At 37.7% G+C, this 19,496-nt stretch overlaps 1 protein-coding gene across 2 annotated transcripts in view; it reads right to left on the bottom strand.

Moving 5' to 3' along the window:
- Positions 1-19,496, bottom strand: part of LGR5 (leucine rich repeat containing G protein-coupled receptor 5) — an 89,950-nt gene that overhangs the window by 35,627 nt on the left and 34,827 nt on the right. For both annotated transcript variants that reach the window (XM_057429446.1, XM_057429445.1), the window contains exons 2-3: positions 16,977-17,048; positions 1,237-1,308 (exon numbers count right to left, since the gene is read on the bottom strand). In XM_057429446.1, coding sequence (XP_057285429.1) covers positions 1,237-1,308; positions 16,977-17,048 — 144 coding nt within the window. The remainder of the gene's footprint in view (positions 1-1,236; positions 1,309-16,976; positions 17,049-19,496) is intronic.

The following is a 19,496-nucleotide window of genomic DNA, read 5'->3' on the forward strand; positions in this document are numbered from 1 at the left end:
CTGAAGTGCTTCAGTTTCTTATTCTGATAAAGCTGAGAAGACGGACTCTTGAAATCCTTCCTCAGGAAAACGCTACTATGGCAATTGGGACTTATAACAATATGAGGAGTTCATGATTTGATTTGAATAAAAATTTATCTCTGTAAAAGTCGCTGATTTTTTTCCCAATGAAATTGATTTTCTCAAACAGAAGGTTGCTAGCAATGACCTGACAAATCTCTTTTCTGAAATATCACACCATTTAAATTTCAAAGATTAAAAAATGACTTTTCATTCCAAAATAATATTTTCCTCCCTTTGAATTCAGTGTCATTTACACTGCCTGATATCCCAGTTTGAACCGACTCCTACATATACAAAAGGATTCTATGTGGGTAAAACTGAACTAGTACAATGTACCTTCAAAATGAGGCATACTTGGTGGGACACTGGAAATGAAATCATTTTTGGCAGGCCTTAATCTCCTTAGGCCAACAAGCGCTACAGCTGGCCAACTTAAGAATAAATGGAGTGGGAACCTCTTCATACTTCTTTCCCACTTAGGTATTTTTTCTGTAGAGCTTTGTATACTCTTACAGTAGCATCTGGCTTGACTTGATGCTGCCCGGGAGACTGGTGCTAACAATACAGTTTCTGTGATAGGCAAAGATCCCCTCTAGTATAAATATTGTGAGATGTGGCCTGCTAATAATTTCAGTAACTGTATGTGCTGTCCTATTACTCCAAATAATACAGGGGTTTGTCATATTTTTTTAATTTACTTCTCAGTAATTACATGGCAAAGAACAAGATATGAAATACAAACTGGATTTTACTTTCACGGTGTTCTACAACAATGTTTCTTTCCCCTGGCTCTCAAGAAAAGAAGGCAATTTACCCCCAGTTCTGTGTGATGATAGAAAGTTCACTAAGATTACTACACTTGAAATCAGAACTTTTGAGACACTTAAAGAAACTATTAACCGAACCTATTTTTACCTTTGATATTATACAGAGGCATCTATTTGGTGAGCAAGTTGTTTTTAGAATGTTATTAATGCTTTCTAACCTTTTTGTTTGGGATATTTTCTAAATGAAAAAACAGATTTAATGATGTTCATATGTATCTTCAATTGAATTGTTCAAAATGAGCTGATCAAAATATGTAATTTACTTGATCAAAACTTCACTGGCTAATTAGTTCCCTGGAGCATTTAGGAAATCAGAAATATATCAAACAACACACAGTTTACTTACAGCACTTTAAGACTGAAAAGGCCAGCAAATGCTCCCTTAGGAATGTATGTCAAGCCATTTCCTGCAAGACGTCTGCAAAGTTTGAAAAAGGAAAAGAAAAAGAGTGAATACTTTTTCTCTTCATGTGGAATTAATTTGGTTGTTAAAAAGTGCAACACAGCTATGTCTGAGCGACTGATGCCAGAGGCAGTAGTTTAAGAGCCTTGTTTTGTCATTAATACACTTTTAAAAGCAGAAAAAAAAAGAGAAGTCCTTAACTGTACAGTTGATTTACTGACAGCTAGACTGCAGAGCAAAAATGCAATTTCACTGCAAATTGAGTTTATAGGTTAGAATGCACACTGAATTCTTCATATTGTTCTTTTTAAAGATTACAGCAATCTCAGGAACTAAAATACATACGTACTGACAACAGTTAGCATCATTGGGTTTACAGGAATCCACTTTTGGAATTGTGCATGTATGATGTTTGTTAACATTTAACTCATTTGCACTGAAATATATCCACATAGTCATGACCATAGTCTATTTTAAACTAACTACACAGAAAACTGCTGCACTGGTGGAACCATAGTTTTTCCCGTGAACAGGTAAGGTTCATAAGGTTGGCATAAAATGTATTTGCTAAAATCTGTAGTGCTTTTTTCCCTACTTCTATTGCATCTTCCTTCAGAGAATACCTGAACGTACTTCACAGACCTAGGTGAGTACAACGAATACCTCTGTAAAGCGTCTTACTCTGACAAAGAGCACATTCTGTAAGGTTTGTGCCTAGGAAAGAGGTTTTGTATTTATCTGAAATAAAAGCACATTATTGGAACATAATGGCACAGTGGAACTGCAGAGAATCTTGCATTTAGCCTACTGACATCCCAGTTTAGGGTGAACGTGCAGCAGGAAACTGACTGCTGGGGTCAGATTACCAGTAAAGTTACTTTGCGTCACTAGAGATACAGTGTCTGGGGGTAGCTGGCAGCAAATGTGGGTGGGTGGATATGATGTAACCCTCCTTGACAGTAAATCAAGCTAGGCAGAACTGATACTTCCCATCAGGTAAAGCATTGCACACCAAAGCTGCAGGCAGTTAAGCTGATGTCGAAAGACCTGACATGTGATTTGGCCTCTGGCCCCTTAGGAAAGACCACAGGACTATACCCAGAAAATGTCTTAGGTACCAAGCTGCCAGAGAAGAACCTGCACCACTGAAGAAGGCACCGGTTGCCAATACTGTTTGTGAAACAGGCCACCTGCTAATGACTGCAGTCCCATAGATCCAGCAGTGACTGGCCTTAAACATCTTTCTTTGGAGTTTAGTTGCCCCAGGCTAAGTAGAGAGTCCTGAGCACACCTCCTCATTAGATACCTCTTTCATACAGAAAATAAAAGCAAAAAGAGCCATAAAGAAAGAAAACATGATTCTAGATCCCAGCTCCAAAGACTTTTCAGGCCATTTTCAGTGTGTGGAAAAGACTCTTCCTGTACACACACCTCCTGGGTGTTGTGACCTATAACTGAGCAAGTGGCTCTTCCTATCTCTGTTCAATTATTTTAACTGTGCTCTGCAGAAGCACTTGACTACAGACAGAGCTGCCGAACTTGTCTCTTATTTTGGAGTACACTGCACTCTGATGTTGAGACATCCGAGAACTGGGCATAGGTACCTGAATTCCTGCAGGCAAATGAGTGAACCAAACCCGGCTTGCTCTTGCTCCAAGGTGAGGAACTCACAGGCTGAGCTTATATTTGTTTGAGGGGCTTCTCCAGCTTCAGCTTTCATTCTGGACGAAAATCACAGTAACTTTTGGGTTGTTGCTGGATCAAGCCGGTGTGTGTTGATTATGTACACCACACTGGGTCCCTGAAAGCAAATGCCACTTGTGGGTTGCTGACTAGCAGACGGTCAGGACCTACCTAACCTGATCTGAGTTTACAATAAAGAGTTTTTTGAAAAGACCCGTGACTGCTTCATCCCCACAGAACCCTTTTGCTCTCTTATTTTAATTACATGACTGGACATGAGTCTGGACATGAGCCTGGCATGAACCAGAAAGTGAGGAGTCTGCAAAACTTTACTGGAAAAAGGTGGGTACAGGTCTTGAGGTATAGAAAGCTTGATAAAGAGCAGAGAACTAAGCTCACACATCTAAAGATGTAAGTTGGTGCTCTTTCAGGCCACCAGACCTTCTTAAGAGTGGCTGTGGTGTGGCAATTTTCGTAATTGTCACCATGCAAACTGCCTAACACACCACATGTTCATACCGCCTGTTTGAACTGGAATGCTCTGCATAAAATGGGCTAGCTGAGAAAATCAGACCTGTTTAAGAGCTCCTGAGAAGGGCTTTGGCAATTACCAAGGATGCTCCTCCCTGTTGCAAAGACGGGACTGCAGTAATTTAATTGGGACACTATGCAGCTTTCAAGTTTTTTTGTCAAGATGTAATACTCATTTTTCCCAGGTTCAGAGCATCATTGTGGCTTTCTGTGGTAAGCCTTAATGTTTGGCATTTTTTTGAGAATGGAGTGCCATAATTTTAAGACATTTTTGTCGTACTTGTAATCTGTATCTAATATATTTAGAAAGAAATACCTAAGCACAGAGACACACCTATACATATACATGCTACACATCTCACTGACACTGAACCTGGTTTCAGTGAGGCTGTACTGCAATGGGTTGTATCTGAGCTAGTCTCTGATGGCTAAAACTTTTCCATGTAATTTTTTCCCCCGTTTCCTTTTCTGGCCAGGTTTTCTGTCAAAGTGATTTCAGGAGAAGATTTGCCAGATTAAACTACTGTCATTCTGACTGTTAAGGTCCACTTGGAACATCTGGCCACACACAATATACCACCTTAAAGCCTGATCCCCCTGCATGGCCCCAGTTTCAACACCTTTTAGAGGAATACCCAAAGCTGACAGATGGTTAGTTGTACGCGAGGGATGTTGAGCCATGTTCCTGAGCTCTTCTAAGTGACAGTTACCAGTACTGTTAAACTGGGATGTATTTTTTTTTCTCTTTTGTTTTGTTTCAGATTCCAACCCTTGTTTTATATTCTGCTTCTTTTCCTTTTAGATCCCAACTTCTCAATTATTAAATACACCTTGTACAAACACTTCAGAGAGAAGGAACCACAAGTCAATCTTCTTTTTGGTAGACGCATCTTCTGCATTTACTTCTTATGAGTTTTTCAAACCTCAGGTCATTCTTGAAATTCTGCTTTGAATATTTTTCTCTTTGGAAAGAGCTCTCGCTAATTTTGCAGCCAGTGATTAATGCTATTTTATACCATATTCCTCTTCTTATGTAGCAGAAGATCATGGTCATCAGATACAGCCCTACATATTTCAGCAGAGGGCTACATCAAACATATCATAAATGCCAAAATACGTGTACGTCCACGTAGTACTCATACCAAGTAAACTGGCAACATCAGAAAAGATAGACTTCTGGCAACAATTATTTTTCATGTAATGATGTTGTCTGCCCTTCAGTTAAAATATTCTTTCTCATGATGTCCTTTTTGTGACTTTTTGTGGGACTGACTTCAGGGAAACCACCTATCTATTCCCAAGACACTCCGTGAGACCACTTCTGAACAACAGCATAACAGTAGCATCTTCCCAGGCCTTTAGAATTCCCCAGCATTGTGGTATTTGGTAAAAGTCAGCAAAAATGATTCACTGGGATTGTTGTTTAATTATTTCAATATTCTTGGATGAAAGTTAACACATCAGTTATTTAAGGCATGCTGTAAAGCTCATTAAGTTTGGTTTATTTGTTCCTGACCATTTTTAATGCCTCCTTGTGGTTTTTTTTTTGTGCTGCTACTATGTTCTATTCAAGTCTTGGCATAGGGGCACATTAATCCCCTTGTTGACACTACAGTAACTGTCAAATATCTATCAGGGTTTACTCTTCTCCACTTCAAAGATTTTGTTTTCCATTACCCTAAATTATTTAAGGGAAACTGCCCAGTATTTTACTGAACTTTGTATGGACTTTTGGTAGTGATTTTAGTCTGGATGGGTAAATATTGCTTTCCCCAAACAGATGAAGGCAAATATACTATCTGTCTCTGTAAATCAGCATTTAATTAATGATTTCTGAGGGCAGGAGTGAACTAGCTTGTTTATAGTGCTTACATAACCAAATGGTTGGCTTTCATTGTTTGATCAACTTCAATTTTTATTGATTTCCAGCATTTCCAACTATTTTAGAAGTATCTCATTAAGTACATTTAAGCTCAAATGTATCATATCTCTTTAGTAATCAAAAGTACACAGCACCATTGATTTTAGATCATACCTTTTGAGCTCTATCATTTTAGAATTAGATTTTACTTATGCTGCTTCATATAATCTTGCAAATTAATGGAGGCTGGAGAAGTTTATGGGGAAGTGTTATCACATGTTTCCCTCTGTACTCACTTACCTGCCACCAGTCAAGAGACTAGGACACTTCTGGCTTAAGCATAGGCTAAGTTTTTATACTAGTGCATGTTTCTTTCTAAAAGATGTAAAATAAATGAGCTGAGAGAAAAGCATGCTGCCTCCATCCTTTGAAATGACAGCAATTGATAAAGATGGTCAGATCTAAGAAAAGGTGTGTCTTGGCTCTCCTTTGAGTCCTGCCCACCTGTTTATGGCTACAAATTTTTTAGTAAAGGCAGTGCAGCAAGGCAAGGCGGTGGAGCTGCTCTTCATGTGAGACAGCAAGTGGAATATATCAAGCTCTGCCTCGGAGTGGATGAAGACTGAGTTGAGAGTTTATGGGTAAGAGTTCAGGGGCAGGCTAACATGTGTGTGACACTGTTGTGGGTGTTTACTACACCCTGATCAGAAGGAGGAAGTCGATGAGACCTTATATGGACAGCTAGAAGTAGCCTCATGATCGCAGGCCCTGGTTCTTGTGGGGGCTATGAAAATGATTAAGGAACGTGACCATCTGTCTTATGAGGAAGGGCTAAGAGAGACAACTGAGAGGGGATCTTATCAATACATACAATTAGTTTAAGGATAGGTGTCAAGAGGACAAGACCAGGCTCTTTTTGTAGGTGCCCAGTGACAGGGTAAGGGGCAATGGCTACGAACTGGAACACAGAAAGTTCATCCAAATATAAGGAGGAACTTCCTTACTCTGAGGATGACAGAGCACTGGAACAGGCCACCCATAGAGGTTGTGGAGTCTCTTTCCCTTGAGATATTCAAATCCCACCTGGATACAATCCTGTGCAACCTGCTTCAGGTGAACCTGCTTTAGCAAGGGTGTTGGACTAGCTGATCTCCAGAGGTCCCTTCCAACCCAAAACATCCTGTGACTGTGTGATTCCGCATTTACCCTTTGGGTGTATTCTGACCTCTCCTGCAGTGCAGTAGTTCTGAGAAATTGTAGTCAACAAATCAGAAGAACATTCGCAAAGACAACACAACTAATGAGACACCCACTGAAAGCTCTGAAAATGATCAGAGAGTTTTGCTTTACTTTGATTGTTTTATGTCTGAAAAGAAAAACTTCATTCCTCAGAGAAAAGCAAATAAACATGAAGTTGTGACTGAGCACAGTCAACTATTTACTTTACATTTTTAATACAACAGTTTTTCTTCACCAACTCAGAACTGCTTTGTGCATGTATTTTTTTTCTGCATCAGGACAAGCCTTGCCTTGTACCATGCCTCCCCTCATTACCTGCTGGAATGGAAGGTGAACTTGAAACACTAAAAAGTCTTCTCTCTACAGCTAAAAAACTGTGGCATTTAATAAAGAAAGCATCTCTCCACTATCTGTGGAAACAACCTGTGGTAAATCTATCCCAGCTACTCCTCATTATCTGCAGTGGGCAGTATCTGTACTATATGGGTACTGGCTGCTTTCCTTTGCTTGAGTAAGATCCAGTAAATGCTGAATAAGCATCTGTAAAATGTATTTCAAAATCTGGTAGCATCAAACCTATAGGAAGGACATGAAAGGAAGATAATAGTCTCCTTGGGAAAAAACATGTTTATATTCATTAATATTCACACCATGTTCTAACAGGATTAGCACAATAGAAATTTCTGGAACAAGTTACTGATTATATCTTGCAAGGTGCTGTAATGTAGAATAGATGACACTCTGGATCTTGGTGTAGCTCAACATATGACAGGAATAAGAAGTGTGAAAGGAGTCAAGCTCCACTACTGAGAAGTGGAAAACCAGTGAAATCTGTTGTAATTCTATTTCAGAACAGATACAGTTAAGTAGAATTTCATTACACTCAAAATTCTGGTTAATATATTGGACCCTTATTATAATGCCAGTAAACTATAACAGCAATATGAGAGTGACTCAGTGTTTCTAGGCTAGTGCCAGGGCATGCCCTTTAATACAGATTAGGTTATATATCATTGCATCACGTATGTTGCATTATATTTAATCAGTCCACATGTATCCTATACAGAATGTAACTGTAAGTGCAATTTGAATTCACGCTTCAACAGCACAAAGATACTGAGGGATTTCTACAAAAATAATTCCCTGAACTACTATCTTGCCTTGTTGTCCCTTTGACTCTGCATTTTACTTCTGCTCACTCACTGGTTTGCTGGTTTTATTTAAGGAATGAGAGCAAAGACAGCACATGTTACGGGAATGCTATCATGAATGAATTTGGATATGCATATATATATGCAGGTTTAAAGGTGAGTAGGTTAACATCAATGCCACAACTCAGTCAGTTTTATATTTGCCTATTTTCTTGGAAAACAGATGCTTTATTCTTAATTTTCTACATTATATCCTGCAACTAACAAACTTCTCCAGACGGATAATTGGAAAGGAATTACACAGAAGAACCTAGAAACCAGTGAAAAAATCTTTGCATTTGTGAATAGAAATTGAAAGTACAGAAGGCCTGAGATAGTGAAAAACCCCAACAGCAGGGACAGTTCTGCTCCTACATAGTACTAACCTTCCTGCATTTGGTGCTAAACCACTAGTGTGCCATGTAGAAAACTCCATTAAAATTGATGTAATCATAGATTGTGTCTTTTATACCTCAGGTACAGATCACTAATTCTCTTTCGTAATTTGAAACTTGTTTCTTAAAAGCCTGATCTACCTCTACAACTGCCATAATTGTTCTTCATAACTGATAAAGATCCATGGTGAAATCTTAGTCTCATTGATGTCTGTGGAAATATTTCTGCTGACACAAGTAGAAATAGGGCTTTCATTTGCATCCAACCTCAACTCTTCTCATCTTACCACCTTTTCTCTGAGGCATTGTACTAATAGCACTAGTACCAATCCTAAAACTATTATCTCAATTTCTAATAAAGGAAATGGCTGTTTGAGGAGTAACAACATGGAAATAGAGCAGGAAAACATAAATCTAAAAAATCTTTTTCTAAAACAACTTGTGGATATAAAAGAGCACCTCTGTTCAAGGAAGAATAACCAGTCTTGAAATTTTAGCTCAATTTTCTTTCCTATCAAGCTTAATCAAAGATACACAAGCACACAGCTACACATATATTTAGTCCAGCTATATAAATATATAGCTGATATATAATTTATATATTTCTACGACCATATTTTTTTTTCAGCTTACATATATATCTATAAATAGGTTACACAAAATGTTCTTGCATATCAGAAAAGCTTTGACAATGCAGATACTCATAAAGCGCTTTCCCAAAGTCAACTAAAATTTTGAGATAAGAGTTTAATGTGATACTTATTAGCAATTATTCTTGAGCCAATGCAATACAAATGTATGAATGGCTGGTTAATTACTGTTTAATTATTAGTTAACTAATGGATCATATCAACATATATATTTCAAAATGTTTTGTTAGGAATTACTTTATTAGACTAGGAATTTAAGTGTTATTCTGTATTTTAATTATCTTTTTATATTTCAATTTGTCATGTTAATCAAAACTGTAATCATTATAATAACATAAAAAGAAATGTGGGTCAAATGACATACTAATAACTCTGATGCTCAGAGAGATCAAAGAAGAAAATGTAAAGATATTATCCTTTCTTTAAAAAAGGGGGGGGAGTGTGCAAGTCGTAATTGTGCTGTATATTATATTTATTGCTACTTAAAGTTTAGTTGGAAATTAAAATATAACACACTCTGATCTTGCTTTAGGGCCTAACTGCCTTTTAAAATGCATGTGCCTAATTCTCATAGGGTGTGAACTGAAATAACTTCAACTGACCTCAAGCAGTTGGAATGAAATCAGTGTGCATTTGATCTTCAGCTGGCTTTGATAGAACAGATCACAGATTTTTGTCAGTTAAGGATATGGTCTAAAATGTACTATTTCTTTCTCTACTTATAAAAGGCAGAGACTCTTTCTGCACATGGCATGAGTGTGATCCAGTAACTGCTAAAGCCAATTGATCTCTCCTTTGGTGAAGCTGTCCACTGCCAGCGCTGAGAACAAGCCGTTTTGTTCTCAGCACTGCAGAAGGCAGCACCCTTCTATAGGGCTCCAACAGGCCCGTCTGCTACACAGACATACAGGTACCTGCCTTCTGACTGCAGCAAGGCTGGCTCTCAGGAAGTTCTCCAACACTGGCCAGGAGATCCCTCTCTGATTCCCAGCAGTGCATCCCGAGGATGTAACCAGTAAGAGACATAACTTTACTCCTGTGTTTAAAGAATGCTGTCACCAAATCACTACTCCCAGAAAAATCTGAAATTTGCTAAAATTCCTTTCTCAGTGTTTAAATGTTACAGCAAGATGGAGCAACAAATGGTGGATTCTATGCATCACATTTCTTAGGCTGGGTCTTCCAAGCAACATTTATGCTTCTGATGCTGGATTTGGTTTTATCCCAGAAGTGCCAGTAAAGGGTAAGAGCCTTCCTGGTTCTTACCAGAAAGGGTAAGAACTAAAACCAATAATAACAGGCCAGCTGAAGTGCACGGCAGTACAACACATCTTGATCAAACTGTCAATAATGAAAAATGTGACAGCTGTTTTGTCATTCTTACGTGATATGCAAAGGACATAAATTGTGCAGATAACAAGTTTCAAGGTTACTGCTGGTTTTTTGAGTGGTACAATGAAGCGGTATCAAAGAAGTAGGGGAGAAATTACTGCCACCCATGTTTGGAAATCCATAAAACAACTTAAAGAGAAGGTGTTGGGTTTATTTGCATGTGAACCTACTAGATAGCAATGTGATATTGGTTGAATTCATTGCACGTAATCCTAAGCAAGTGGAAAATTGAACAGTGTAGGGATCAGAAGTGCTCACTGCCCTGCGATCACACAGTCTACAAATAGGCTGAACTTCCACTGACAAAAAAGGAAATTATTTCTGTGTACTTGCTACTGCTGTGCACATAGAGTGTGTAAGACTTCAATTAAAATCCTGCCTCAGGATCTACAGATATATAGCACATTTAATAAAGTGTCGTTTTGCCTTAGTTTAATTAAGTATAATGTCACTATCTGATTGATCGCAAAAAAAAAGAACTTCTTCCTTTGACATTCTAAACTAGTTCATAGTGAATATTGCTGGATTATATATTACAAGTTCCAAAAAGCACTTACAAGCTACAAGCCAAAAATAAACTTCAACACACGCTCAGTAAGAGCAACACAGCAGTAGTGACAAGGCTTCTTGGATATCAACCTAGAACATTTACTGATTCCGCTTGCATGCGTATCTTACTCTTTTCACTTCTTTTTCCTTCCCCCATGTTCTCCCCTTCTGCCACTTTATACCACAGATGCACAGCAGTTCCAGTGTTAAGGCTGCTCCATGCAATCTGCATTAACATTTCCAGAATAATTATCTGTCAGCGCAAGTTATTTAACAAACAATGCAAGCATGCCTGGTTTACTAAGGCACTTGCTCTGTTGTTTCTCCTTTTTTTTTAGTTCCTTATCTTGTCACTCTTGATAAGGCAGCAAAAAGGGCAGTTTAGAGGGTGTCAGGCTGACACATCCACATGGGAGAGTTCTTTGTTGTTACTTGCTTTGGCGGCAAAAAGGAACAGCAACAAAGGCAATGACAGTTCTAGAACATCACGGCCTTTGTTTTGTTAATGTAAAGGTTACAAGTTGTTATCTTGTACAGTAGAAGTCTTCTACATTTGGGTTTATTCCTTTCTAGTAAACCTAACTGTGTATGTAAAAACTAAGGGAGAAAAATACCTTCATTGCTTCCAACTGATTAACAAGACAAACATCTTCTCACTGTTTTTATGGACATATGGTTAACTTCAAGAAGACCGGAGCCCTTCCTGCTGTTTGGACTTCCAGTGCCTTCCTGGGTGTATTGAAGCAAAGTTGAGGAGTCACAGCCCTGTTTTATCAACGAAGTCTGTCTTACAGCAACAGAACTGACAACGTACCATGGGCCCCTTTCCTGGTGGGTACCTCACACTGACAAACACCAAGTGTGGCATAGTCTGAACACACCATCTCTACGTGCATGAGGTGAAGAAATCAAATTCACCATTTATGTGAAGATATCAAATTCACAACTTATTTGTTAGATTGTGCCCAGCTCTGAAATTCCCTATGGGGCTGTAAGTCATTTAGCAGTGAAAGTTATTGAAACTTTAGCTGACATGGCACAGGCAAATTTCCACTGAGAACAGCTCCACTAAAACCTGCTCTGCAGGCACTGTAAAAGGGTATTTAAGCGACATAGGAAGGAAGCATGTGCAGACAGTTTGAGAGCACTAGATGATACTCTATTTTTACTTTTGTTGTGCATGTCAGTTGCAGGTAGTTTTACTTTTTTGCCTTGGAGGTTTTTAAACCTACACAGTTTAAACTTTGTGAAAGATTTTAGTTATCAAGCATCATGTCTAAAAGTTGTTGAAGTAACTTATAATATTTCCTGTCTTTCTCCAAAAAGTTTTAGACTATGGCTGCAGTACTCTCATGTTTTCTACTAGCCTACATAATAGTAAAAAGCACAGAGTGAGTTTTCAGTGCTAGCCATAATGTGCCTGCACCAGCACAAAAATAAAGACTGTACAAGACGCCAGGAGATAATGCTCTTGGTTTTCAAAGATGTAAATGATCAGAGCTCAGTCCTACTGCTCAAAGTCAGTGGGGAAAAGAACATCTAATTCCCATTAACAGCTTTGAAAACTTTGTAAGAAGAGCAAGCAGAGAGAGAAGTAAAGGGAAAACAATAAATAAGAACAGATGGTAATGGATTATGCCTGGTAATTTAGGACTTCATTTTCATGTATATAGTGGCCTATTGACCACTTCTGTGGTGTAAAGGGATTTCCACACAAATCATGGTAAGATTTACATGATATATCTCATACATACTGTATCTGTAATTCTGCACTTCAGTATTGTAGTAAGATGCACTTTTAAAGACACTGCCTAGGTAACTGCTATAAAAATACCATGATCAATCTGAAAAACTTTGTATATACATTTAATTGCCTTCAAGGTTCTTTTAGGAAATAACATGGTCATCAGTAAACTTTCTTGCACCTGTAGGTAGGTTACAATTAATTGATGGTGGCTTCATTGCTTGCTTTTGTGAAGTGAAATTTATTTGGAACTGGTTTACTCTGTAGGTAAAATAATTGTAAGAAAAAAGTCCTTTGTTGCTGTTTTACTAAAATGCCTATTTTAAGTTGCTGAAAAATAGCAAAGTACTAAAAATCACTTGGAGTTTTCCTTATCTGTAGAATTTTTCTGTGTTTAAAATGAAAATTAAAGCCTTATATATGTGCATGTGTGGGGGTGTGTGCATATATTTATGCATGTGCATATGCATGTATGTGTAGAAATATATCTAGTTGGAGATATCTGCAGTTTGGTCTGACTCAAATAGTTTGAAATTATTATTGGCTTTCTTCCTCGCTCCTCATAGAGACATTAATCTAGAAAATAAAACAGTTTCAGGCACTGCTTTGAAGTGTTCCTAGTCATAAGATGATATGTCTACACTCATATGTAGCTGCCTCTTAAAAGCTTAGAATTCCCACCCTCGGTAATTCCTCACACTTTTTTAAAAACCCTTTTTTTCATGGATTATGCTGATTTACTGATCTATTAATACAGCCATTCTACACATATTGTAGAATGACATGCATTTACACATCCTCCATATGAGACTGAGTCTTGGATTCAGGCATACTGATAAATATCTGCAGTTATTTTGAATTTATAATGAAGAATTTGACTTAATGGTCTGGTACAAGTTCATGCAGAGCAACTTGCTGATAATCAAGCAGCTGAAGCATATTTCTTTCTTGCTGGGAGTTCCATCATATGCACTTCAAGAAAAAATGAGGCCTGAAATGACCATCATTTTCACAAATAGAAGATCTTGCTCCAAACTAAACATTTTAGGAGCTAGAACAGTTCAGTATGCAAAGTACCATGAGGTTTTCCAAAGTTTTTAGAGGAACTTGCACTTCAAAAATACAGCATAGTTTCAGTATGTTGCACTTCAGTGATCAAAGTCTTTGGTTAAGGATAAATAAAGAGCATGATCATCAGGATTGCAAGAATGCTGCTTGCAAAAGTGTCTAACCTTGCCTAGAAGAGTGGATCAAATTGAGCCTAGAAGATCAGGAACCTGGCTTATACATCCTTGCTTTAGAGTCAAAACAACTGGTTTAACTGTCATTTAACTGTCAAAATAACTGCCCATTACCCCAGTTATTTTGGGGTAATGACTTACAATTATTGCCAAACCAAGCATGTAGGACGTAAGATCTAAGCTAAAACTCAGTGGGATCAATTGTTAACTTTTATCACGTTTCTGAACCAGACCTCCAATAAAAGGATTAATTAACTCTTTTTCAGCACTAAAAAACCCCGCCCAAAAAGAAAACATTTTAAGCTCCCAGTGTAGTTGCATTTCAAAAAGCAGATAGACATTTCTAAGATGCATTTTAATTTCATGGAAACATTGCTTTGGTATAAAGATCTCGTAAAATCTTATTTTACAATGTCTGTAGCATGGCCTAAGTTATCTTTTACAATAGGTGCCTTTAACTAAAACACATAACCAAAACACAAATTTTTGGAGAGAGTCCAGAGGAGGGCCAGAAAGATGATCAGAGGGATGGAGCACCTTTCCTATGAAGACAGGCTGAGTTGGGTTCTTCAGCCTGGAAAGAGAAGGCTTGGGAGAGACCCTTTAGCAACCTTCCAGCAGCTAAAGGGGGCCTACGAGAAAGCCAGAGAGGGAATTTAAAAGGGAATGTAGGGATAGGACAAGGGGGAATGGCTTTAAACTGAAAGAGGGGAGATTTAGACTAGGTACTAGGAAGAAATTCTTTACTGTGAGGGTGGTGAGGCACTTGCACAAGTTGCCCAGAGAAGCTGTGGCTGCCCCATCCCTGTCAGTGTTCAAGGTCAGGTTGGATGGGACTTTGAGCAACCTGATATAATGGAGGGTGTCCCTGCCTGTGGCATGGGGGTTGGAAGTGGATGATCTTAAGAACCCTTCCAATCTAAACTGTTCTGTAGTCCTATGAATTCCCAGATTAAGCCGGGAATAAAAATCATGTGGCAAAATAATTTTCATGTGTACAATCGCTGCTCAGAAATTAACACAGGGGAGCACAGGAACTACAAATGACTGTTACCCCCTCCTTAAAAATTCAATATCCAGTTCTCTTTCTATTGTCTATACCTTTTTCTATGTAATACTAGACTGAAATGTATTACATGCCCCTGAGCACCAAAGACTCTCTCAGCACAATGGGTTTGAATCAGCATCAAGGTAATCAGTTGCCTCAGCTCTTCAAAGGCTTACTTTTCCTATGCTTATTTGAAAAGTGAATATAAACTGGAAGGGTTTCATAAAACAGCATCACAATTAATGAGAAATGGAAATTATTGGCTTGTGTGAAATGAATGGAGAAGCTGACTGCATATATGTAAAACAGAACATAGTGAATAAATAAATATTTTTTTGGTACTACCAGTAATGAAGGAATGGAATTACTTAAATTGGAGGAGGGTTATAAGGATTGCAGTTTAATATTTCTGGTGGAAAACATAGGCCCAAACCAAGAACAAGGTAAGAACACTACCAAAGGTCTTGATCAGTAAGATGAAGTTGACTGCTGAACAGTTTCTCAAACAGCGACATGAGTCTTACTTATTTGGGTCATCTAACTTTAGGCTGTAAAATGAAGGAGTGAAGGTAACTTCGCTTAATGTATTAGAATTTCCTTGCAGGAAAAGCTCACGCGTTAGTTTTTCTTTTTTTTTTTTTCCCTCTTTAATGGCTGGAGAGAAATCTTTCTTTGGAAGTTTTTAGTAGGGTTATTACAGTTGACAAGAGATTAGACAAGCAAACATGAACATGATGCAAAAATCCATAAGCAAGGTCTTTGTGGCATAATTCATTTCATAAGCACTTGATACTGTTAGTACTTGTGTGTGATGTTATGTTATGTCCATATCTGTATGATATTTGAAAGTTGCACCAACAGCAATACAGACAATGAAAACCAAAGAAAACTAGGAATTAAAGGAAGAGAGAGATCTCAAAGCAATAATGCTTTCTAATACAAGTGATGCCAGTAAAAAAAGTAAGAAAGACAGGAAAGGAAAATCAGCCTGCGAACAGAGTACAGTTCAAAGACAGCATTACAAATAGATTAGGTTTTTTTCTAATTTTTTTTTTTTTTCATAGACCAGATAGCAAAATTCAAATGAGTGTTGACAAGGACACCAAAAGTTGTCAGTGCAATACCCACCTAAATTACAGAGGACTGTACAAACTTCATTGCTTAAAATAGACCATGGTTTTACAAGAAGGGCAGCACCATGACTTTGCATATCTTACATGGGTTTTATGGCGTGTTAGGAGCCAAACATGTTATAAAAAAAGGAGGCTTTCGCTTTTAAAAGCTTATAAACCACATTTCATAAGAGGCTGGATGCCTAGACAATTCTTTTAATCAACTTTTAGAGATATACATGCAAATTGTGGGTACCAGCTTTTTCCCACACAACCTATGGTGCATCAGTTACAGAGTCTCCATCACTCCTCAGGAATCTGAATTTTCTTTTAAGCCTGGGCCATTATAACTAGGGTCACAGCCAAATCCAGGTCTCATGAATGCACAATACTTTTCACTTTTGATTAGTCACCATCACTTCAAACGAGCATTCCCCTTTTGATGTTGTGCTTGATTAGCTAGTTTTTGCAGTGTACTTTTTCCCCTCAGTGAATGTACTAGATAGATAGCTTAACTAAGCTTTTTGCAGGATTCTGCATTTTACAGTCAGCCTTCAGGGATGCTAAATTTAAGGGTAAGGAAACAGTAATTAAAAGTGATTAGGACAAGAAGCCTTGATACTATGAAATGTGGACTCAATTGTCCTTGACACAAGCAGAACGAGGCAGCAGGTTTTGGTTTTGATTATAGCTTTACTTGCGATTTTAATAAACATGAGCCAGTATTCAAACTTTTAATATCCTGCTGCTTAACTATTTCCAAAAAGCAATCCAGTTCTTTTAAACTGCCCTTGTTTAAAAATTTTAATTTGTTTGGCTCTGTCTCTGCTTAGAGAAGTTGTAGCTTCACGGTAACTCTTTTATAAGTTCATTTCCAGAATCACAAGCAATTGTTTTTTTTTCAACTAAGTGTTTCCGCATGTGCCACAAGTATCAAGCTGACAGCTTTCCTGCACTGTTTTATCTGGTTCCCACAGTAAGTATTAGAGACAAACACAGGAATGTGTCTAGTGCTAACTATGCTCATCAAGGATACAATGATACTTACAGCTCTTCCAGGAAGCGGAGATTGTGCACGGGGTTTGAGGGCAGCTTAGTAATGTTGTTCATACTGAGATCACTATAGGGGAAAACAGACAGAGACTTAATACAGCATGCCACAACTGTGGTATCCAGCTGTTCATTCCACACATTTTTAAGTACTACATTAACAAAAATTAGTTCCTCTGCCAGAACTGATGAATCATTATCTAGTTAGCACATTAAACATTTTTCCTTCATATGAACACAGCTTTGTCAAACCAAATATAGGCTGTAGCGTGTTCCGTGTTTCCAAGAATTTTGGAATGTTTCATCATGACCTATAAATCAGCTGGAACACTAAACAACCCTTTTATTCTACATAACTTTAATAAACCACTGTTCTGTATTAAAATTTACTTGGAGTAATAAAGAAAAACTACTACGATTTTTGTTGTTGTAGTACTGTAGCACAGTTGGTTGACTAAAGTACAGAGGCAGAAGTGTACAGATACAAACTACCTTCATCATTCTTTACATTTCATGAATACAGAAACATGTTTCTTTTGCTGTACAACCTGCGGCACGGTTGTACTGATTTGCCTTGCCTTACATTAGGCACATCAGCTGTCCCCAGAACCCAAGTTACTTGAGTCAAAGAAATCACATATTTTCAAATAATAAACATCCCCTTTTTAGAGTGCTCTTTTTTTGCAGGTACTCAAATTGCATTAAATAAGTGAAATGAACCATAAAACAAGGGTGTAATGTGATCCTGCTCTGTAGCACACTTCCTGGTGGGGTTCCTTGGTAGTTCCTGGCACAGGAAACAGGCAGCCATATCAGCTCTGTCAGGGTTCATTCAAGCTATGTTTTAGACTAAATTTCATATAATACCTTTTTATTCTTAACATGCTTTTTCATTGTTTCCCATTATCTTCCCCATGCCCCACAGTATCACTATAATTGCTTTGCATTAAGTGTAAAAACTGTAAACAGACTGCATAATAAAATTGTGTGGAAGATATGATTTATGCAACTACATCAAAATTCCAGTAGACCGTTACAATAAAAGTATTAGACCTGCATATTTTATGCAGACATTATGTGATAATTTAAAACTCCCCACTATTTAAACATATATATGTGTGTGTGTGTATATATATATATATATATTTGTAGTGGTGCTTACAGCTTCCAGCTACTTTGGGTAGTATTTAGATAACTTTATTTCTTCCAGCTGTTGAGAGCTTACAAGGTAAATAAGTTATCTGTATGGTGGTGGGTAGACATCTTATTCCTATTCCATCTAGTTCTTATTACTCACAGTCTGTTTCACATTACAGAATATATGCTTTTAGTCAGCATAGTTAATTTTGATGTTTGATCTTTTGCTGAATTTTAAAATGTATAATTTAAAAACATGCTTCACATAGAGATTCTGAAATAAAGGAAATGTGTTAATACTTTACAACAATTATCAAATCACTGTTGGGTAAGGTCTCCACATTCACTTCAAAATCAAGGTATAATTTGAGAACCGTGTACTTATTAAATTCAGTCTTTATTTTATCACCCAAATTCTTTCATACTGTTTAGCAGGTTATTACCATTTCAGTTTGATAAAGGCTCAAAGGATTTATTCTGGCAAAGGAACAAACCCATGGATTTATTTGGCAAAAAAAACCCTCATGCACGTAGTGAATCATATACTACTGAGTATTAAGATAAGCTCAATATTTTAACAGTATCATTTTAATTGTGAGATTTTCAACATGTCTTAAAGTTTTTTTTGTAAACATACCAAATCACATTTTAGACTTAAAAAAGCAGCCTTGGTGGAAGATGGGAGTGATTTATCTTCAGAGAGACAGACATTTAGGTCATTCTACATAGCCAGCATTAACCACTGCTCAAGGCAGCACCAACCACTGCTCTGCCTGACCAGGGAAACCTTAAGCCTTTTTCTTGCATATGAATTTCTAGTAGGTAGTACTTGTCTGCTTGTATCACCCACAGGACCCCATGATGACACCAAGTCACAAACAATATACAGACCAGACCCCAATAGCCTAAAAGGATCTGAAGAAGAGAAGGTGGCTTTCATTATGCGCTTTGATGTACAATGAGAAAATCACACACACTTTTCTCAAAAACATCTTTAGACCCCACACGTGGGGGCCAATAGTGAACTCCAAATCCTAGCGTCCTTTTTGGACTCCACTCGTGGTAAAGTATGGGTTCCACAACATGTGATGGAGAACCTCTTTTTTCCCCCCTCAGCTAGCAACTGCTAGCTCTTTCTATACCTACCAGTTAAATAATCTAATTCTCTTAGACAGGTTCCTTTTTTTTCCAGATTATTCTTTTATTGGGATATAAAGTACAAGGTTGTTTTTATGCAACAGAACTACTAAACATTACCTATGCATATTTCATAGAATCACAGAATCATTTAGGTTGGAAAACACCCACACGATCATCAAGTCCAACCATTAACCTAACACTATCAAGTCCACCACTACACCATCACGTCTTTTAAATATGC

Source organism: Pezoporus wallicus, unplaced genomic scaffold, assembly GCF_028554395.1.
Source record: "Pezoporus wallicus isolate ANWC-B61680 ecotype Strahan unplaced genomic scaffold, APGP_CSIRO_Pwel_v1 contig_5069, whole genome shotgun sequence".
NCBI classification, from domain to species: domain Eukaryota; kingdom Metazoa; phylum Chordata; class Aves; order Psittaciformes; family Psittacidae; genus Pezoporus; species Pezoporus wallicus.